The 23,299-nt window shown below is 37.1% G+C and overlaps 3 protein-coding genes across 4 annotated transcripts in view; 2 read left to right on the top strand and 1 right to left on the bottom strand.

Moving 5' to 3' along the window:
* Window positions 1–3,735, top strand: part of LOC110779265 (ABC transporter A family member 1) — a 39,320-nt gene extending 35,585 nt beyond the window's left edge. Inside the window, exons 38-40 of one of the 2 annotated variants that reach the window (XM_021983796.2) lie at window positions 2,243–2,376; window positions 3,286–3,344; window positions 3,429–3,735. In XM_021983796.2, the coding sequence (XP_021839488.1) occupies window positions 2,243–2,376; window positions 3,286–3,344; window positions 3,429–3,510 (275 nt within the window). In that variant the 3' untranslated portion in view covers window positions 3,511–3,735. The remainder of the gene's footprint in view (window positions 1–2,242; window positions 2,377–3,285; window positions 3,345–3,428) is intronic. The other variant, XM_021983804.2, reaches the window with a different exon arrangement.
* A 2,867-nt stretch (window positions 3,736–6,602) lies between these two features.
* Window positions 6,603–10,571, bottom strand: LOC110779040 (heat stress transcription factor B-3). Its single transcript, XM_021983574.2, has 2 exons — window positions 9,924–10,571; window positions 6,603–7,297 (listed from the first exon to the last, which is right to left on the bottom strand). The coding sequence occupies exons 1-2, from the start codon at window positions 10,164–10,166 to the stop codon at window positions 6,791–6,793; spliced, it is 750 nt and encodes a 249-aa protein (XP_021839266.1). The 5' UTR covers window positions 10,167–10,571; the 3' UTR covers window positions 6,603–6,790.
* Window positions 10,572–18,560: 7,989 nt separating this feature from the next.
* On the top strand, window positions 18,561–21,204 carry LOC110789611 (uncharacterized). Its single transcript, XM_056839011.1, has 4 exons — window positions 18,561–19,498; window positions 19,570–19,848; window positions 19,939–20,396; window positions 20,482–21,204. Exons 1-4 carry the CDS (start codon window positions 18,937–18,939, stop codon window positions 21,202–21,204), a joined length of 2,022 nt encoding a protein of 673 aa, XP_056694989.1. The 5' UTR covers window positions 18,561–18,936.
* Window positions 21,205–23,299: the final 2,095 nt, after the last annotated feature.

Raw genomic sequence — 23,299 nt, 5'->3', positions numbered from 1 at the left:
TTTCTTACTTTTTAGTAAAATGATACTTTTTTTATAACTAATTTATCGATAGAAAAGTATGATATTTCTGATAATATGTGAATATGAACTAGTTAGTAATAAAAGATTTATTATCTTTAAATATTGTATGCTGGATCGGATCGTAGGATCCTATTAAGATCCTACCACTCGAAATTTTTTATCTAGGTAGATCCTACACACATTAAGATCCTGCCTAGGACCGATGTCGTGTTTTTGGATTGTAGATTCGTAGGATAGTAAGATCCGAATCAGGAGTTTAACAACCATGGTTCCAGGCCAAGGTAGTTAAAACTTGGTGCTTTGGATAAACAATGTTTTGATGAAGTGATACCTATAGTGGATGCAGGAAAGAGGAGCAATTATCTTTGAGGATTGGAATGACTAGGTTTCAATGTTTAATGGTTAGTTGATTTTACTGTGGGTCAATCATGTAACCTATCTATTAGAGTGGTTATAACTGGTTAATGATTATAATTGATTTTACTGCATTGCGGATCAAGAGTTGTTAGTTAAGAAAGCTGATTATTTGTGATTGTACATCTTCATCTACCCATGAGCAGAATAAATATTCAGTTCGCTATTTAACTAGAAGGTTTTAATTTTCTCAAGGAACTAATTAAATTGGACAAAATAGGATGAGTTGTGATGTGCCTTGTATGATCTACTCATCTACATCTCAAGGCCACCGTTGATGGCTCATACAACTATCCATATGGTTGAAATACCTCGTAGCCCACACAGTTACTAGGGGGTCACGTCCCTACCACTGACATAAAAACCCGTTGTATGGGCCTCTAACTGGAGGCCCGCTATGCCAAAACTGATGTAACCCCATCGCTTGCGTTCAGTCCCCATCCCCTCCCTCCTGTGGGGAAGAAAGCAATCCTATCAACCCAAAAGCTTGGTCTTGCTTCACCGCCGAGAAACGAAAGAAGAATTTCCCTTCCAAGTTTTACTCAGACATCACTTGCTTCTTGTTGGAAGTGAACCAGTGTCAAACCTAAATACCCAAGCCATAGATTTAAAATAAAGATGAAGCTGTAGACTTTTGAGCTTATCAATTTGAGTGTGGATTCACTTTCACTCCTAGTCCTGATAATTAGTGATCATGATTTAGCTTGAAAATCCAACTTGGGATTTGATTTTCAGGTAGTGAATTCGGCTAACCCTGAAATAGTACTCCCTCCGTCCCGGAATACTTGACCTGTTTTCCTTATCGGGCCGTCCCTTAATACTTGACCTGTTTCTAAAAATGGAAATATTCTAACAATATTATATTATTTCTCACTCCACCCCTATTAACCCACCTACCCCCTACTCCATACAAAAAATAATTAAAAATTCAACACCTACTCTCCCCCAACCCCACCTCTTAACCCACCTCCCACTAACTACATTAAAATAATACCCCACTATCAACTACTACCTATTAAATTAAATAAGTCAATTCAAGTCTCTTTAACTTTGTGCCGGTCAAACCGGGTCGAGTATTCCGGGACGGAGGGAGTATATGGATTGTGTGGAGCATTTAGATTAGAAATTCTGGGACCAGACACTTTGGTGTCCTTACTTCTTAATTTCCCAATTTGATAGCAGCAATGATTTTATTTTCAAATTCAGAATGGTAGCTAGGCACACAGGCTAGTATTTTGTATAATCTGTTTCACAGTGACTGTTAATGTTACAGTAGTATGTTCAACTCAAAACTTTCTCAGAGAACTATTCAACAAAAAATCTTGTAATGACTAATGACCCTGTTAAAATCTTTTGAACATATTGACTTGCATGCCAAATTCTTATCATAAATTGATGCAAGAACTCAGGACAATCTACACTAGGTGAGTTCATTTCTTGTCAAATCATTATCAGAATTGAGATAGAACTCATGCACGCGATTAGAGTAGTGACATAGTTTTCTAAACCAAACATTTAACTATTTTTCTAATTTGCTTAATTTTCTCGTTCTGATTCTTGAAATCTATGAGTATTGTTCTAGCATTACATGCCAGGAAGTTACTTGAGCTATTTTCTGAGTTTTGGAAGTTTGAGCTTAAAAGTAGTTTGAGCTATTTTCTAATTTGTATGTTTTGGAGTTTGAGCTTTTCATTTGTAGGCAGAGGTTTTATGCTGCTAGTTTTTTTTTTTTTTAATATAGTTTTGTGCTTCTAGCGACAAAAAGTGTACGAGTGATGCATCTTTTGACTTGCATATGTTTTTTTAGGGGGCATTCCTTTACCGGTGTTCACTGAATGGTGGTTGACAAAAGACAAGTTCACTGTAATAGAGTCTTTTATTCTATCATCATTCCCCGGTGCTACTTTTCAGGGGTGCAATGGATTGAGTGCCAGATACCAGGTACTGGAAACTTTTGTATCTGTATATCTCGTTTGTGGAATTCCATTGCATCACGTTCGCAAATAATATGGGATGAAAAGTTAAAAGAAATCATGCAAATACTTTGGTTGTAAGGAGTATGTTATTGAGTTTTGATGTTCTGTAGGTTTAGTTCCTGTATTTGTATGTTTGGCTTATTGCTTTCAATCTTACATTCGTAGGATGTCCAGCAAAGACTTATGGTTTACCCCTATAGATCTTGGGATTAGCTTGTGTGTGTTGTCCCTTCAAATGATTGAAATACGCGATCTGTCTTATTGGCTTCACCATGATTGTAGTATGAATACACAGTTGCACAATGATCTCAGAATATTGTATGAAGTAAAACTGATCCCTGTGACTTTTTCCAATAAGTGTTTCCCAATTCCGCCCTTTTGGCTGGCTTGTCCTGTTTGTCCATCTACTTTATGATTTTAGTGACTTGTGATCCAGTTTATGCAAATTTTCACCTTATTGTGCCTCATAGTAGCCTTGAAGAAGTTCTCTAGCATTATTTCATTTAGAAAGTTAATTCTGTTCCACTAAGTAGCATTTCCAATATTGAGGCACAGCTTCGCACATATCTGGTAAGCTGCAGTTGAACTTATTTGGATCTTGGTAAACCTTTGTTCCCGATCACCAATGCTGTTTTATCATGTTTATCTTTGTTTTTCCTTCTGTAACCCCTACCATTAAAGGATTTGCGTGTGAAACTCAAACCAACATGGCTTGTGCCATATATCACTCTTTTTTTGCAAAAATGTACTTTGTATAAACGATCAACCAGGATTTGAAATTTATATAGCCTTGTAGAAAGTCGCAGATGCTTCTCTATTTCCTTTGAGGGCCGCTTCAAATCAAAGTGATATATCATAAGTTTTATCTTTGCAGTTACCGTTTGGGGAGGATTTATCATTGGCAGATGCTTTCGGTCACATAGAACGAAACAGGTAAAGAATTGCGCAATTTGGTTGATCGTCCTGCAGCTCTTTTTTGTTTACTCCGTATGATATTTGTGGAAACTACCCTTTCAGGACTCGAGTTGGCATAGCAGAATACAGCATCAGTCAATCCACTTTAGAGACAATTTTTAATCACTTTGCAGCCAACTCATGATGATATTACTGTGATCTTGGAGCCTTCTTTATCTTGTTGAGGGATTTTCAAGGTTAGTGTCACTGACATGCCCGTAATAGGTAGAGGCGGTAGTGGTTTGTTCATAAAAATCTCATTTTTACAGACAGCAAATGTACATAATTCTTGATTTTGTTCTTGTATAACCAACTTATTAAGTGTAAAATTTTGGTGTATATTATCAGCAAGTCCATCTACTTGAAATCATGACTTGATTGAAACAAACACAACTAATTGGTACTTGACATGGATGCATGCTTGAGGCTTATTTATTAGTGGCAATGCATTGAATGTGGAATGGCACGGAGGTGGTACATTTACTTGTGAGATGAACTATCTAGTAGTAGGCTTAAGTTAGAACTTATACTCAGGACTCGGGACCCTCGAGCAAGTATTTGCTCATCTCAAAATATGTTGAGAATGATCCAAAGACATTAAAACATTAGTTTGTAACTTTAAAAAAAGGCGTTAGAGGAAAAGGGAAAAAATACCAATAATCGTCAATGAGGTCAAACGCACATAGTCTAGTTTTGATTCACAATAATTTCATACTTTGCATAATGGAATTTTGGTATAATGGTCAATGAGGTCAAACGCATATAGTCTAGTTTCAATTCACAATACTTTCATACTTGTATGATGGATTTTTGGTAAAAAAAAAAGAGCAAACCCTTATTTAAGTTACTTTTTCTGGATTAGTTATGTTAGTTACTTAGTTTGTTGGAAATGTAGTTCTGCAATAAATCTGAAAGGAGTCTATTAATAATATGAAGTTGTGGAGGAAGTTTGTTGAGTAGGTGATAAATAGTGAATTGGCTGGTAAATTTTGTCAGTCAATTGTATCCATCTGTTAACTGGATTCGGAGCATCGGTTCATACGTCCATTGAAATTTTGGACAATGACTAGGAGAAGGTATGTGTATGAAATTCCCCAAACATCCTGCCAAAATTGTTGAATACTCGGGAATACATTGTTTTTAATTAGATTCTGTTTGATAAGGGGTACTCCCTCCGTATTTTTTTAAGAGATATACTTTTCCGGACACGGGTATTAAGAAAAATAATTGAATGAAATAAAATAATAAAGCAAGTAGGGTTTGATAGATATTTTAATAATTAAATATGTGGGGACCATGTCATTTTGGTGGGTGGAGGGTGGGGTGAGTTTATGAAAATATTTGTTTAATAGGATGGTGGGTGATAGGGTATATTAGATGTATTATTTAATTAGATGGTGGGGTTGATAAGTTACTAAAAATGGCAAGTGTATCTCTTAAATAAATACGGCCGGAAAAGGCAAGTGTATCCCTTAAAAAAAATACAGAGGGAGTATAACGTTTTTATGTAAAATGATTTTTTCTTTTCAATCATTTTACTATTTAGTTTGGCAAGGGATGGAAAAGAGTTTTCTATAACTCCCTCCTAAGATGGATTTTTTATTTTCATTTAAAAAGGGCTTACTATTTACCTCCCCATATTACTCAAAACCACCCAATTCATTTACCATATACCCTTCTTTATTTACCCCTTCATTCAACATTTACCCGTATACCCACCCCAAATCTAACCACCACCGCCGGCCACCATCGCCGGCCACTTCCATCACGTCGTAGGCGACAAATGGCCGAGTCTTCACAAGAGTTTTTTTGATGTCCGGAATTTTTTTTAGAAACTTTTACATTTTTAGCTTGTACCATGGTACAGACTTATGATTTTTAAGCTTGTACCCTGGTACAGACTTATGAGTTTTTAGCTTCGGCCATGGTATTGACTTATGAAGTTTAAGCTTGTACCATGAAAGGAGCTAAAAATTCATAAGCAAGTACCATGGTACAAGCTAAATATTCATAAGTCTATATTATTTAATATTTTGATTTGTTGTTGCATTTGATTTAATGTAATCGGAAAAAAAAATAGAGGCTTGTGAATTTTTAGCTCCTTCCATGGTATGGGGTTATGAATTTTAAGTTCCTTCCATGGTACGAGCTTATGAATTTTAAGCTCCTTCCATGGTACAAGCTTAAATTGCATACGTCAATACCATGGTCGAAGCTAAAAACTCGTAAGTTTGTACCATGGTACAAGCTTAGAATTTATAAGTCTGTACCATGGTACAAGTTAAAAATACATAAGTTTTTTAAAAAAATTCGGACAAAAAAAAAAGAATCTTTTGAAGATTCGGCCATTTTGTCGCATACGACGTGAGGGTGGTGGCCGGAGGTGGTGGCCGGCGATGGTGGTCGGAGGTGGTGGGGTGGTGTGAGAGAATTGGAAAGTAAGATTAAATAAGGGTACTAATGGAGAATAAGGGAAAATAGTGGGGCAATTTTGAGTAATATGGGGCGGCATTTAGTGGGGCGATTTTGAGTAATTTGGGGAGGAAAACCACTTTTCCACATTCCCTCCTTAACTCCCTCTCTCTTCTTCCCCTCAATCTTCACCATTTTCTCCCATTTTCATTTAATAAACCTAACAAAGGAAGAATTGTGTTTTCCTATGAAAAATGTTTTTCCGTGGAAAATTAATTTGCACTGAAAATGTTTTAGACCAAACCAAACCGAGCCTTAGTGAGTTTGATAGGTACACGCGTAAAGCCTTTTCAAAACAAAATTACGAAGTAATTTATGACCTTATATAATAAAATCATCTGAATGGTATCTTTTGCCAATTTCCGGTATCTAATTATTCATGTCAATGAGCCGAAATGATACACTGGCGAAATATATTAGAAAAACCACTCGAACATGCGAAACGATATTGAACTTGTATTCATGTTTAGGAAGGAATTATCCTTTCTTAGGCATAAAACCTGTATAAACGGCAGCTGTTTTTAGTAGTGTGTCGGTTTCGAGTACAAAACAAATGAATCTTCATGACCTACAGATTATAGTTGTTGCTGATCTGAGGTACGGAAACACATTGTGCTTTCAGACAGAAAATACATCTTTTGGAAAATTCAGCTAATAATAACCATTTACGTGAATTGATCATAGACTTTTAAAGTGTAAAACAAGTACGTTTCCATTAATTGGTTCAAATCTTTGTAGAGTGAAAGAAAGACTATAAATAAAACATTTTGAAATGTCGAATGTTTATTGATTTCCAGTTGCTTGCAAACTAGAAGAAACATTTATCTACAATTATGTTCCTGAATTCATCCCTAATTAAGTTCAAACTTTATCTTTCAGGAGAAATATCTAAGACTATGACAGCTAAACCAAGTTGTACGAAGTTGCATTCATACTAATACATAGCCATGTAATTACTTGCATGACTGTGATAATATAAGTCTTGCTGTCTCATAAACCTCTTCTGACCTCTTCCTCTTTCTTTCCCTTTCACCCTGGACTTGTAATCTAACCCCAAACAGCTTTGGCTGTTCTTTGTTGTTATCGTTGTCATCATCATCGTTGCCTTTGCTATCTTCCTTTTGATTTGTGTAGACCGCGACCAAGTCAAGTAGTTCCTTGCACTTGTTCTTCATGGCTGTGAGCTCTGAGCTTAGCACCCTATTTTCCGTCCTTAGTCTCTTGTTTTCATCCACTAGAATGTTGAGCTCAGACGATGATGAAGTTGATGAGGATCTTTGATCATCATCATGGTTACTGGGAGGAGCTTCTGAGCTTGTTTGGTTGTTTGTCGGTGGTGCTGGTTGTGGGCGGTGGGCCCAGGCTTTACGGCGTCGAATTTGGCCGAGTAATTCCTTCTTTCCTTTTTGGAACATGTCATTGCAAAACTCCCACCTGGTTGTTGCCACTTTCCTGAACCCCTATGCATATAACAGAAGTGCCTTAGGAATGTCAATAGTGGATGTACTAAAGATATCAGTGCACTAAAAATGATGTACTGAAATCACATTGGCTAATATGACAAGTTTGACGGCATTAAATAATCAGTTTAAGAGATACTCAGCTCCCTCCGTTCCTTAATACGGAGTATACACAAGAATGTAGATTTAGTTTTTTCAGCTAATTCATCTTCGGCTGTGGTTAATGTTATTTACTTTCTATTTTTTAATAACTAAAACCATTCTGGTTTGAAAATACTTGTATTTTATGTCTTGTAATAGCCCACAGTTAGAGTCGATTGTAAACAATGACAGGTTAGGAGTTATCCTTGTGCAGAGGAGCTCCTATGTTTTTTCTCCTTATCTTTATAAAAATAAAAGGGTTAGGTTCTTTTTGTGTGTGCGCTAAGAATATAAGGGTATATAAATGGTGCCCTTGGAAAGTTGGGAGTGGGAGGGGATGATGAGGAAAGTTTTCTCCAACAAAGAATTGTACTCCATAACTGGTCCGAATTAAACCCCTTAACCTCAATCTAATAAGGCGAAAATCAGTCATTCTAATCAAACCCCTTAACTTTAAGCTAATAAGGTGAAACCCGGGAATTCTTTACAACCAAGTACTACTTGTTGAATAAGAGGCGGCCTACTTTAGGTAAAGGCGTAAAGCACAGAGAAACAAAACTAAGTTAAGAACTTTGGTTCTTAAGATATTACTACGAATTACTTAAAAACAGAAATAGAAATAGAAATATTCTTAAAGAAAATAAGGAAAGAAAACGTGTAAAATTCAAAATCCAACAACCCCTTTTGTTTTTCCTTTTTTGTTCATCAAATTTCTCCTTTTCTTTTCTCTGAAAAACATTAGTAAAAAAGTATGACAAAAAAAATCAAGTGACTTTTAAATGGTGCAAAAAAAGTTATGTGGAGTGGGGATATTCAACATCCTCCAGCTGAATATAGACAAAACTAAAGATGGATTGATACTTCAAATCTCCAAATTTCTTGTTGGGCATTTGACTCACACAGTCACACTGCCATTCATATTCACAGACTCACTGTATTTGACCATACACAAAAATACCACTCTAAACTTACCTTCTAGTTTTGGTCATTTTTAGTTGATGAATATGCGATCTATCGTACGCAGATACTCGTTAGTTGAGCTAAAAGCATAACATATTAAAAATAGGGGATAAGTGGCCCGAATATTAATCTATCATATACGGTCCCTTGTTAGTTCACTTTAAGGCTCTGTTTAATTTAACGGAAAACGTTTTTCAAAAAAAAAAACGTACAACTCCAAACTAGTTTTCTTTTATTTAGTTCCATACAACAAAAGTATTACAAAATAAATAAATGGAGATGAATGCGGGTGAAAATTGATGGGGAAGAAAAAGTGATTTCCCTTCCGTTTAAACGAAATATGTTTTTCACCTTTGAGAGTGTTATTGTCACTAAAATAAATAAATAAATTTTTCATGAAAACATTTACACCAAATCCCATGAAAACTATATATTTTAATGTAAACTTCAACATTTTGACTTCAAATACTAGTAAAAGCTTGTTGTTTATTTAATCTACATGTATTTTTTTTCTACTAGTGATCTTAATTTTAATTATTGGTGAGTTTTATATATTCTTAATTGTTACTCCGTTCGAAGTATCGTATCTCTCATTATCATGGATAAGACATGCATGAGTGCTCTTTATTGTATACTCCAGTACAAAGTAGTCTTAAAACTTAATTTAAATTAGCGTATATTTGAAAAATCCAATCATAAACCAAAAAGGCAAAAACATAAGGAGTAATTTTTATTGATATATATGAAAGGTGATGGTAATTTTTCTAGTAATTCCTATTACTCTGAAATTGCATTTCTCGAATGTGACTTTTTTTTCTAATAGGTAACGTAAATAGCCCTATTTATTCGGAAACACATACTTCATACATGATTACATGTCAAACCAACCCCGATTAGCGTATGTATATGCATGTAACTAGTAACTCAATATGTCAAGATTAATGAAATACGAGGTACATAATAATTACATTGTCGTTTACCCGAAGGAAGTCAATAAAAACGTAACTTAAAGGATTATTTTACTGAAATTATGTTGTTACAACTTACAAAACAGACAAATACCAACTACAATCATAATCAACTTGTTGACAATAGCTTTTAACCTTTTATTGCTTTCCCATTTGCTAATTATGATTAAACTAGAAGCTTTACATAACCGCAACTATTAGGATCTATCAACATAATCATAATTATGTATCAAAAGGAAATTAAACAGTTTTTCATGTCGCTACTTATATCAATGATGTACCGGCTTAATGCCTAAGAGTTAAGACTGATTGTTTGTGTATTACTCCGTACATGTTCAATTTCCTTCCCTCATTTATAATTTGTATCGTATTTGTGGTATATACGAACTCAAAAATGTCGATTATTATAATTAACTTTTCAAATTAAATTTATATTATTTAATATAAAATCAATTCATGCAAGTATGTCACAAAATTTGCTGGAAAATGTACAAAAAAATGACACTAGCAAATAGTTAAGCATTGAAAGGGGATAGGAATTAAGGAGCAAAACTTACGTAAGTATTGAGTTGCCTAACAAAACTAGAGAAGTTGCAATGCTTGAAGAAAGTAGGGAGCAAATCCCGGGCAAACTCCGCCGGCTGCCAGACGACGAAGGCGGTGCCGCGTTCGTTCCACGAGATGACGATGTCGGTGTCGGGATCATCCACAAGCATGTAGGTCTTCAACAAGAAGGGTGGTGGATTTGATTTCCTTATTATTCCATACTCTAACAATCCCTTTGCACTCACACCCTCCATTATATTATTAGTACTAATTAAACCTTTATTAATTACCCCTTTTTTATAGCTTTACAAATAATACTATTCTTTTCCCTTTTATGAGAATTGAAACGTCCTTCAAAAATAACTTTATATTAAAAAGAAATTAAATAAAATACTACGTGCAATTATTTAGAAACGAATGTAATATATGAATTAAAATGAGGAGACGAAAAAAGTGGGTGAGAAGAGAAGAAGGGCGGTTAAGAACTCCCAATCCCAGCAGTAGAAACCCAAGACGACACCACAGTTCATGAGATTTGCAAGGAGGCTTTTCTTCGTTGATGAACCCTCTCCCCTTTTCTTTTTCTCTCTTTAAGTGTTACTTTCTCTCTCTGCTTTTCTCAATTTGGAAAAATGATAATAGAAGTTGTTGAAACGTATGTTCAATGTTGGACTTCTTCTTTATATACCGACTACAAACAGTTTCATGCTTTTCATATTAGGTGTACGTATTGTTTTTACTTCCTCCATTCTTGAATAATTGTTTCATTTTTATTTAAACAATGCAAATTATGTTTAATTATTTATAATTTAAATTCACGTGATTGCGTGCAGGGGTATATATATAAAAATTAAAAATGTGTTATTACAACCAATAACACAAATAATAGGCAATAAAAACTGTTCACAAAGTTCATCTAATTAAAGAAAAATTAGACATTATCCATCTCAATGAACCAAACATCTAAGTAGTGAAACAATGTAATATTCAAACCCTTACATTACTAAAAAAATCTAAATTATACTCCGTAGTACCAATCTAAACAAAGTACACCTATAAAATATTGTGTTATATGTCTAACCACGTGCACTTTTTCGTTCAGTCGATTTGCATCACAAAAATACTACTATAAGAATGTTCTGAACTAAAGTATTCAATTAGTGTAGGTAGCACCTATGAAAAAGCTTTGATTTGGGAAAGTTGAGAATTTCTTCTCCATAAGCCGATTACGTCTATTAGGCTATATAAACGTAAACAGTTCTCCTTTTAATTTTAAACTCAACATATATATGAGCTCATTAAAATCAGAGTATGTAGTTATATTAGACTAAAATCTATTGTACTTATTTTATTTCACTAGCTACGCAGCCTAAAATGTGTTGTGCAAGGTCGAAACAATAACTTATAAAAACCGAATCAGATTTTGTTTTTCCCTTAAAAAATTCAGATATTAATTTTAACCTTTGATCTTGCGTATCTTGATCTTCGTTTTCGTCCAGTATAGAACTCTAGAACTACACATTATTTTTTACTAATATTATTAATCAACCTTATTACAATGTTTTTTTGTTGGTCATACATCTTTAGTGTATATTTCCTCCGTCGCGGAATACTCGAATCGGTTTGACCGGCACACAGAGTTTAATGCAATGTAATTGACTTATTATTTAATTAGATGAGAGTTGATAGTGGGTATTTTTTTTAATATAGATAGTGAAAAATGTGTCAACTTTTTTAAGGGGTAGTGGGAAATGACTCACTTTTTAATGGTTATTTTAGGGAGTAGTGATATAGGTGGGTCTATGGGTAAGTATAATATTAATAAAAGTTTGCCATTTATAGAAACGGTGCGAGTAATCCGGGATAAGGAAAGTGGTGCGAGTATTCCGAGACAGAGGGAGTAATTATATGGAGCATGATTTACTGTTTTTTAGTACTTTGTATTGAACATTAATCTTTTACCGAGTAAACCGTAGTTTGTTTTTCACACATCTCTTGTGTATAATTAATACTCATATTATCTGCTACTAGTCTTAAAAAGTAAATACCACATTTTAGTGTACAATTTGATGCATTTTAGTATTTTTTTATTTACTCCTAATATTGAAAATTGAATACTACATGTATTATTTGCATCTTTTACCGAATAATTATTGTCACTCGATAATCTTATTTTGACTTTTTTTCCAATCATATTTACCATACATTGCAAATTTGCATTAAGCTTTTCCTAAATTTTGGAATTAATTATGTATTTATACAATTTGATTAGTTCAAATTGTAATGAGGGTATTATAAACTATTTTATAGGGGGACACCAAAAGTTCATTTACTAAAATAAACTCAAGGGTTCCCTTATATAATAGAGATGTTTTCACATTTATGCAAAATCTAACATTAGGAAAGTTTAAAAGATTTAATGTCTCAATGATATTGTGAGAGATTAACCTAATAAATTTAAGTAGTTAAAATAATTACTTGACTCAAAGTTTGACAACATATTAAGGGTATTTATGTGATAATATAAAAGGAATGTTCTAAACTTAAAGATCGATTAAAATGGGACACCCGAAACGGAATACGTAAACAATAAAAAGGGATGACGAAAGTAGCTGAGACAAATGGAATACACTCTCTGTCCTTAAAAGATTGCACAATGGAAAAAACTTCATTTTATTAAGAATTGGTATAATAAAAAAAAAACAAATGGGTATGTATATTTGTCTTTTAATTAGATTAAAATAATAGTGTGTGTGATGAGAGACATACAAATCCACAAACTAAATAAGATATGAGGTAAGCAAATAGGAACATCTATTTATGATATATGATGCATTAATCTTTTAGGAACTGTTCCGGTGTTGAAGCGGGTGAAACAATGGGCTTCGAATGAAGGCCCTATTTGTGTGTGTTGAAGATCTTGCTAGCTCGAATGTGTTGTGTCCAAATCAACCTGCACAATAAACAAGTTACTAGCCTCGGGGGTGTTTCCGAGGAAATCCCCTCCGATGCCTAAGTAAGAACGATGCTCGAATTCTAGAGAGAGAAGTTCTCTAGAAGAGTAGTCTTAAGGCGTGAAATGGACGTACCTTGGTAAGTGAGCCATGACGGCTTATTTATAGTGTTTGTACAATAAATGCCCTTAGGTTATTTATTCCAAGTGGGCCTTGGGCCTTGATTGGCGGCTGAATAGCCTTTTGGACTGTAGTGGGTTTGATGTTATTGCTGTGAGCCCTTGGGCTTTAGACTTAATGGCCCAATTGATATTCAATTGGGAGCCCAAACAGGAACAGAGATAATATGAATTAACATGAGGCCGAGACACTTTAATGCGTAGGAAATTTAGCGGAAGGTTCCCACTTCCCACCTGTTACAGTGTTTGGGGTACAACCGCAAAAACGTAACGTCACCCCCACGGTTAGTTTACCTTGGGACATACTACGTACTCCGTATATTCTACTACGTATGGAGTGCATAACATATTTAATAATCTTTACCTATTTGAAATTGTAAAATAGGTTTCTAATCAACCTACGAAATTGATCTAGAAAATCTTTAGAATTCTGTTCACATTGGCTAATTGAGTTGTTGTGAGACGTTAAATTAATTGTCTAAAGTCTAAAATCACTCTTAAAAATGAACATAGCCGTACAATTTTTATTAACTAATAATGATCTTAATCGTATAATTAACTGATTATACCACACATGTGCTCAAAGGATACAAATATAAATGAGCACTAAAAGTAAATCGGATCGTAACAACCAAAAAAATGAGCAATAAATAAATAAAATTAATTTACATGTATACAACCGATAAAATAAACAAACGCTATAATAAACTATCAAGATAGAATATTTGGTTCATTTGTAAAACATCATGATGACCTCGTACTAAATTTCTCGGTGGGTCCATTTTGAAAGATGATGTATGCATCTCTCAATTTCTAAATACTCCATGTAGAGCTGTTAAAACGGTTACTTGAGTCGGGTCCAGGTCTAGTTATTTCGGGTCTCGGGTCATGAACTGGTCGGGTCGTTTCGGGTCATTTTATCACCGGGTGCAGGTCGGGTTCAGGTCGGGTTCGGTCAGGTTGAAAATTTGTCGGGTCATATCGGGTTATTTTTCTATTTCGGTTTAGGTTGGGTTCGGTTCGGGTTCGGGTCGGGTCTTTTTCTAGTCGGTTACAATTATGGGTTCGGGTCTTAACAAGTCGGGTCATGTTCGGATCGGATAATTACCAAGTCGATTAAAATTCAGGTTGGGTTCACTATCGGACACTTGATTTAAGTTATTATTTAGTTAGGTCAATAACAAATCGGGTTGTCAACAGGTCGCGTAAATTCAGGTAACAGGTTGTCACGAGTTGAGTCAATAACATGTTTCATCGAGTTATAATCGGTTTCAGATTGACATCGGGTCGGGTGTTGAATGGGGTTCGGGTCATTTTTCGGTCGGGTAAGCAAACTCAATTTTGTTATCGTTATATTTCGGTCAGCTATCAAGTTCGGGTCCGGGTCATGCATTAACAGGTCGAAATCGGTCGTCAATTTTAACGAGTTGGCTACGGTCGGGTTACGGGTTTCCTATTTTAATAAAATTTCGGGTCTCGACTCGGATCCGGGTCCTTAAAAATACAGATCGGTTCAGGTCGGTTTCTCGGATCGGGTCAGTTTTTGACAGCTCTAACTCCATGAGAAATGAAGGGGTGCTTCAATTAGTATGGAACCAATAAATTAAGGAAATAGACCGCGGGTCAAATAAACGATGATACATACATCATGTGGAGTAAGACTTATTACTTATTAGTTCCCAAATAACTTGGTCAAATTTTGGATAACTTGCTACGACCTTTAAACACATCAAAAGAGAACACATATTTTAATTTAATAAGTACGGAGTAGTTTTTTATCCGAACGGTGACTCAGGTTACTATATTTATAACACTCACATTTATTTAGATTTGTTTTGTCAATGATAACATGAAACATATCATATTTGTGTGGTATAAGCTTTATTGTTTAAACTCAAGGTCATATGTTCAAACCTTATACAAACCATGTTTTAACTTTTTTTAATTTATATAAAGACTACATAGAGTGAAAAATACATAAACAGAGCGACACGTGTCACGCAAACTTTCTATTAATATATACTTAGTATAGGTACTTCCAATATGACTACCTAATATGGTTCAAGACTTCAAGCACTTAGGTTGCGTTCTATTCACATGATTTTCACTTATTTTTTCTGAACTTATCTGAACTTATCTGAACTTATTAAAACTTATTTTAGTTATAAATTATACTTGGTCAACCTTATTTTTTCTGAACTTATCTTATTTGAAATTATCTGAACTTATCTGAACTTAAATGAACTTATTTTTCCTGAAATAAGTGGAAATAAGGTGAACAGAACATGGCCTTAATGCTATAGTCTACCTCGTATTTATACTCCCCCCCCCCCCCCCCGTTAACTTCTACTCTCTCTGTCCCTTAATACTCGTCCCGGTTTGACCGGCACTGAATTATAGGCAATTTAATTGACTTATTAATTTATTAGGTGGTAGTTGATAGTGAAGTATTTTTTTAATATAGTTAGTGGAAAATGTGTCAAACTTTTTTAAGGCATGAGTGTGGGGTTAAATTTTTTAATGTTATTTTTAGAAAGTAGGAATATATGTGGGTCCTTGATTAAGTAGGAGAAATGGTATAATATTAGTTAAAGTATGTCATTTATAGAAACGAGGCGAATATTAAGGGACGACTTTATAAGGAAAGCGAGACGAGTATTAAGGACATAAAGAGTAATTATCAAAGTTTCCACTATCTTTGCGGCTTTTAGTGTTTTATAATATGGTTTATAAGAGCTAGTAGAGCTCTTTTAAATAGTACTCCATTTATTGTAATTTGTGAACTTTTCCAGTTATGTATTGATAAAATAAAATAAAATAAAATAAATAAAAGACTAATTATCGTTTTAAGTAATTTCATCCATTCCTAAATAAAATTGCTTTTACTAATTAACTTCATATGTTCTTAAATAATTGTCGATTTTAAAAAGTCAATGCAATTCTCATTTTGATAATTTAAATTTTGTTGCATTAAAATACCTGTCATATTATGTTTTTGAGTGGAAAATATGATTATATTATTAGAGAGAACAACCCCGGTCCTGATATTTTGAGGGCCCTAGGCGAAATAATGGATTATGGCCCCTTCCGAAATGATACGTTTTAACTGAAATAATATATATTTTTTTGTTAAATCCATTATATTGTTGGATTCAAATCAATAAAAAATTATTATATCTCCTTTGCAGGATCCTAGAATTCAAAATTTTGTTCTGGTCGATCTCTTGAAATATTTCAATAAAATAAATACTTACTTAATTACTCCGTACAAGATAATTTATTTATTTTTTTAAATAAAGGTTCATTTTGAGCATATAAAAGTATTAGTTAATTTCGTCATCATTAAAATTTGATGTTTTTTAAAACTTATAGACCCATAGTCCATCAAACAAGCATTTTTTTCGCCCACTTATAGTTACATCGATTAGAACTGAGTACCCAAAGTCAAATACTACGTAATAAACTCAGCGTAAAACATAATTACCTTGTAAAGGATTAAAGGATAGAGCTAATACAAATAAAGGATTTAAATAATTGAGACACTATATGTACAAAATATTATAAATGAGAAAATTAGTTGCTAAAAAATAAATTTTAATAAAAAATTACACAACAAGCTAACAACACACAAAAATAAAAATATTGACAAATTTAAAAAAGGAAAAGAGTTGAGCGAATAAAGTAAGATGGAATTGAAGTGAACAAGAAAAATAATGAAGGAACGAATAAACAAAAAATAAAGACATAGAGGGGAGTCGAACCCTAGACCTATTGATAGGTATCAAAACTTTAACACCTACTTTTTACCAATGAGCCAAGAAAATAACATGTACATTTAATGTGTTGTTTATTACTAGTACTAATTTACTGGACATGCTATAATTTTGTGCCTCTTTCCGCCTTGGGCCCTAGGCGGTCGCACTCCTCGCCTACCCCCTAGGGTCGGGCCTGAGAGAGAAAGAAGATCGAATTGATCAAGTATGACCATTTTCAAGAGAAATTGATCAGGAGTAAATGGCGGTTTCTTCCCCTTGAAAAAACTTTCACGTCCAGTAAAGTCAAATAAGTTGTGATCATGTCTAATAAGTATACTCTCATGCAATTAGATTTGTTCGGGTCCAATAAGTTTAAATTAGGTCAATCAGATTTAATCAGGTCCAACAAATTCAGATAACTTGAAATAAGTACAATTTAGATGATCGAGATCATATAATTTAGATTTCATTTGATCAAGATAACACACTCTAAGTGGCTAGGAGTATTTCCAAAAGACTTTTAACAATTAATTTGACGTAGTATTAGAACAAAACCAATGAGTTTCTGATCGTTCTAGTGGTTAAAAACGAGTAGATGTTCAAATCTCCTCTCTTGTATTTATAATACACTTTAATTCGTTCTTGTCATTCATACAATAAAATATGAAGTATTGGATTATGTGTAATATTCTTAGAATGTAGGAGTAAATTTTCGAAGTTTGGAAGAGTGATGAGTGTACGTGTGAACAAATATGCCGTGTTAAAGAACATCAAATCCTAAAAATTGGAAAGAAGTGGTCAAGCTTAGCTTGTTGAAAGTACTACTTATCAAATCCCAAGCATGCACACATAAACATATGACTTTGTTGTTGAAATCAACAATTGCACAAACTATCTAGAATCATACACTCTACCTTAACTTCTTAATCCGTATAATTTGTTTCTTCGATTATTCATCAATACTATAATTTGTTTCCCATTGACAATGAACGAGTCTAGTCAAAAGGGGATTTTGTTTACTTAATTTTTTTTTCCCCTTTTGTTGTTGTTGACTTTGTGTTTATATTTACTTTCTCATTATGGAAATTTATAATCACGTATGAATTATGTAGTACTTCGTATTGGTTTGGAATATTCATAAATATTTGGAATGGTTCTTGTTTGTGCCAAAATTCGTATGGGGGCGACTTTCGGCTAGGGTCGACACTAACTAAGCAAAGAATCAACGACACAAATAAAGAGGCACGACACAGAGGAGTGTTGACGCGGAAAACCCAGGAACAAGGTAAAAAACCGCGGATAGCTATGAGGCTATCAATCCACTAAGTATTCTATATGACTGTTTATGCTTTTTCTTCTGAGAATCGATAACTAAAATCTCAAATACAATAATGAATGATGAAACAGTTTATAACTTAAGAGTTTCGGTGCTTGAGTGAACGTAGCTTGCTTATCATTATCTTCGTCCTTTTATAGGGTATTCTCAACGGCCTAATCGGTTGAGAAAATCCCACAAAGATAGGAGTATCTTCATCACACGTCTCTTCAGCCTTCAACTGCTTCCGCGCTTCTCGCGTGAGTCTTGGACTCGTTCTTGCTAGCTTGACGGCGCTGCCTATCATGGGCTTTAGGTCAACTTATCAGCCCGTTTCTCGAGGACGCGTCTCAGTTGCTTGTACTTTGTCGCCTGTCCTTCGTCGGTTGTACCTCGTTGTATGATGCTACGTCGGACGTATCTCCCTGGAGCTGTGTTTACCTGCGACACGATATGACCTGGCTGACACGACATGACCAAACGTTAGAACGGTTATGTCGTTAGTCCAAAAAGTGGGATAACAGTTTGCCCCCAATTGTGAATTTGCGGAGTCACACAAAGCAAAAGAAACAATTCAAATTAAAAAACCGTCTTCAACTGCCTAGTTCGTGGGATAAAACCGTTCAAAATTCTAGAGTAATAAATACCAATTCACGACATGCAATAAAGTTCTTCACACCAAGTTTTTCGAAAAATTTCTAGATCCGAAAGCAGGAGAGAGAAGAGGGAGAAAGCGAAGTCGATTTTCGCACTGAGTTTGTTCGATTTTCAGGTAAAATTTGCTTTCTTTTTCGATTTCCTTGTAGATTTTTGTAAGTGGGATGGGTAGATCTAAGTCGGTTGTAGCGAGAGGAAAGGGGGAGTCGGGTTCCACTCGGGTTAAGTCCCTTAACCCGATATATTCTACTGTGGTGGATCCGGCGGCTTTTGTTGAACTTGCTGGTTTGCCGCCGTCGGCGGAAGTGAAGATTCCCGGCTCGGATGAGGAAGCCTTTGACTGTCCAGAGGGGTATGTGGTTATGTATGAGCATCCGTTCACAATTGGCTTCAAATTTCCTTTCACTCCTCTAGTTAGGTCCTTTATCGAGGTTTTCCATTTGAGTCCGGGTCAGTTGATGCCCCAGATATGGCGGGTTTTCACGGTGGTGCATGGAGTTACTGCGAACTGGCGTACGCCGTTTGACCTGTCTGATTTGATGTACTCTTACGACCTAGCACTGCAGAAGTGTTGTAGGTATACCTTGGTTACGAAGAAGGGGAAGACGAACTTAGGTGTTGGTTTAGGTGTGAACGACAGGGGTTGGCAGAGTCGTTTTGTCTTTGTAGGCAAAGATTCTCTGGGAGATAAAGGGCGGTTTCTGGTCGAGGGATGGACGATGGAAGGTAAATGTGTCGTTTTATCTTTGTTTCTCGTCGTTTTACTGAACGTCGCCTTACTTGGTTTTGTTTTGCAGTTGTCAAGGGGTCGTCGTTGACTGAGTTGAACGCTGATTCTGAGGATAAGTATCGGAAGTTCTTGGGTTATTCTGTCGAGGATAGGTCTTTCAGTCGCGACGGAGAGTTTTTAGACGAGCAGGAGGTGGACCGGTCAGGCGACGTCGCCGAGGAGGAGGAGATAGACGAGGGATCAGGTCAACTGACTCGTCGTCGGAAAAGGTTGGATTTGCTTGAGGAGGTAGTGGCAAACTCGTCGTCCGCCGAAGGTGAAGTAGGTGATATGGCTGACAACTCAGGTATTTGTCGTTTGTTTATTTCGGGGTTTGTATATATTTTTGTTTTTGTTTTGGATAATGTTTGACCTTTATTTTTTGTATTGGGTGTAGAGCATACTCTTTCGTCTCGGCCTGTGTCGAGGATGTCTCAGAGCGAGATTCAGGAGCGTGCAAGGAAGCGACTTAGGTCGTCCTCGACTTCTGGTGGACGGGGTATGACGGTTGTACCTCGGTTTTCTGCGATAGGTTCATCGGCCGAGACGCCTGTCGTCATAGGAGCCGAAGGCTTTCATCCGATTGCTTCGTCGTCGCCTCCACAGCCGTTCAAGGCGTCGTCTGCTGCTGTCGACGTTAGTAAAGTGTCTACTTCGTCGGCCAAGAAGCGACCTGTCGAGACGGATCCTGTCGAGGATACGGTTATCACTTTGCCCCCAAGCTTCTTGGGTGATGAAGAGGCGTCGGTTATATGGCCTTTCGCTGATCGCTTGATCTTGCCTACGACGTATCGACGATACCACGAGGTGGATCCTCTTCCTGTCGCGTCGGACGCCGCTGAGCTTAGTCTGCGGGTGAGTTTTATTTAGTTTTTTTCTTCTTTTTTGTTTGTGAAAGATGTATGTTGTGTAAATCTGTTTTGGCATTGGTTTTGCGCAGGCGTCGCAGGCTGCCTTGGCTGTACGTAGGCAGTGTTCGTTGCTGTGCGACGAGGTGACGAATGCAAGGCAGCTGATGGCGACGGCGAAGAAGGCGGCCGCATCGTGGGAAGCGAAGTGGAAAGCTGCTGAGAAGAAGGTTGTGGATCTTGCTGCGGTGATTAAGGCCAAGGGTGATCAATTGAAGGGTAAGGATAAGCAGTTAGCCGACGTGGCTAAAGATCTGGAGAAAGTGAAGGAGGAGTTGACCTCGACGACAGAGGAATTGGATGGATTGAGGAGCTTGTACGACGCCCTGCAGGAGGAGGCGAAGGACGTCGAGGCTCTTGCTATATGGAGGACGCGGGCGCAGATGATGTATTCCTGCCTGATTGGGGAGACTAGCCTTTGGCCGTGTCAAAAGGAGGTGGATGACTATCTGGCTAATGGCGGTACCATGGCTGACCTGTCGGTGCCCGTGGTGGATTCGGAGGAGTTGGCGAAGACGGCTGACACTGCTAGTACTGAGGCGACGGAGGTGGATGCGGCTTTGTTGGTGGTGAGTGCGCCTGTTCCGGACCAAGAGGGGGAGGTTTTAGCTGTTGGGTGCGAAGAGGAGGCCCTTGCCGTCGTTTCTCAAGACGAGACGGTGGACGTGGCGTCGGTGGAGGTGCCAGTCGTGCCCCCAGAGCAAGAGCCGGAGCAGGAAGTCGTGGTCTCTACTCAGGAAGAAGGGATGTATTAGTTTGTAGTTTTCGAATTTTCTGTTGGTTTTTGTGTTTTGTTGGTGAACTTCTTTACTCGTCGTCGATGGCGGCGACGAGGTGGTTTGGATGACTTGTGTTTTTATTCATCGTCGGTAGTGGCGACGCTGTGTGTGGATAATGTTTAGTGTTTGAAATTTCGGAAGTCGTGGCCTTAGGGGTCGCGCGTCGTGTGTGTTAAGTTTGTTTTTCTTTATGGTTATCCCGTTGCGTTTTGATGTCTTAGTTTCGTGTAGCAGATGCTTTGCGAGTAATAAGTATTGAACCGACTGATGTGTAAAATCATACCTGCGTTGTTACTTCGTTGTCTCTTGCGGTCTCGCTCTGAGTCGTACGTTGTTGCTTGTGGATGTCATTCGTCGTGCGTCTTGCATTCTGCAAAAGAAAACAGGGGTCGCTAGGAGGATTGGCCGTTGGGGATGCCAACGGCCCTCCGATGCCTAAGTCAGTAATGGTTTTTTAAAATAAAACGATAAAGAAAAGTAAAGACGACGATGCGGCGACTGATAAAATTGGTTACGACGAGGTTTCAAAAATGGTAGAGTTTAAGATGTGTTGCGTTCCAGCTTCGGGGGACCGACTTGCCATCTTTGGTAATGAGTCTGTATGCCCCCTTTCCGACGATTTTGTCGATCAAGTACGGTCCTTCCCAAGCTGGTGCTAACTTACCCGCGTTCAATTCTTTCGTGTTTTGAAATACTCTGCGCAGTACCCAATCTCCTTCTTTGAACATTTTCACTTTGACATTTTTGTTGAAGCACTTTGCCACGATTTGTTGCTGTGACGCCATCCTTATCAATGCTGCTTCCCTGAGATCTTCTGTGTTGTCGAGGTTTTCGCTGAGTTCTACGTCGTTTTGCTCTGGCGTCATGAGTCCATATCGTGCACTGGGCAGCGTCACTTCAGGGGGAAGTACCGCTTCGCACCCGTAAACGAGTGAGAAGGGAGTCTGTCCCGTCGCCGTCCTAGGCGTCGTCCTGTTGGCCCATAGGATGGATGGCAATTCTTCTGCCCATCGCCCCTTCTTGTCGTCCAACCGCTTTTTCAGCGACGCGATGATCGTTTTGTTGCTGGATTCCGCCTGTCCGTTTGCTTGGGGGTATCTGGGCGTCGACGTCTTTAGCTCGATGTTCCATGTTTTGCAGAAAGCTCTTGTCTTGTCGCTGATGAATTGTGATCCGTTGTCGCAGATGATTTCTGACGGTATTCCGAACCTGCATATTATGTTAGTCCATATGAACGAGCATACCTCTTTGTCCCTTACTTGTTGGAACGCACCTGCTTCTATCCACTTGGAAAAATAATCTGTTAGGGCTAACATGAAGACCTTTTGTCCTGGGGCGACGGGCAATTTGCCAACGATGTCCATCCCCCATTTCATGAAAGGCCACGGAGTTAGGGTTGGATGCAAGAATTCGGATGGTTTATGTGTCATACCTGCGTGTCGTTGGCACTTGTCGCATTTGGATACGTACCTCATGGCGTCCTTAAGCATTGTTGGCCAATAGTATCCATTTCTTTTGATTCTGGTTGATAAGCTTCGTCCTCCTTCGTGTCCTCCGCATTCTCCTTCGTGGTATTGTTTCAATAGCGTTTCCCACTCGATCTCTTCGGCACATCGCATCAACATTCCGTTTGCTGATCGCTTAAATAGTACGTCCTGCAAAATAACATATCGTGAAGCTTTGAAAAGTATCTTTCTGGCGTCTAGCTTGTCGTCGGGTAGAGTTTCGTGCTTTAGGTAATCGAAGATGGGTTTGGTCCAACTGTCTGCGTTTAAGGTTGATAGGACGAGGCTGGCGTCTTGTGGTATGTCTTTTTCGACGGCGGGCGATAGTAGGTGCATTAGAGGTATGGTCGAGAATGGTGATTTTCTGAGTGCGGATCCTAGGTTGGCAAGGGCGTCGGCTTGCGTGTTTAGGTCTCTTGGGATTTGTTTGATGGAGAAGGGTTTGAATTTGGAAGTTAACTCTTTTGCTTTCTCGAGATACAAGGTCATTTTTAGGTCTTTAGCTTCGTAGTCGCCGTTAATCTGGTTGACGATTAGTTGTGAGTCACTGAAGATGTTGAGTCCGC

The sequence above is a fragment of the Spinacia oleracea genome, chromosome 3 (assembly GCF_020520425.1).
Source record: "Spinacia oleracea cultivar Varoflay chromosome 3, BTI_SOV_V1, whole genome shotgun sequence".
Classification (NCBI taxonomy): Eukaryota; Viridiplantae; Streptophyta; class Magnoliopsida; order Caryophyllales; family Amaranthaceae; genus Spinacia; species Spinacia oleracea.
The sequence above is the reverse complement of the archived record's forward strand: the minus strand, read 5'-3'. Positions and strand labels throughout refer to the sequence as shown.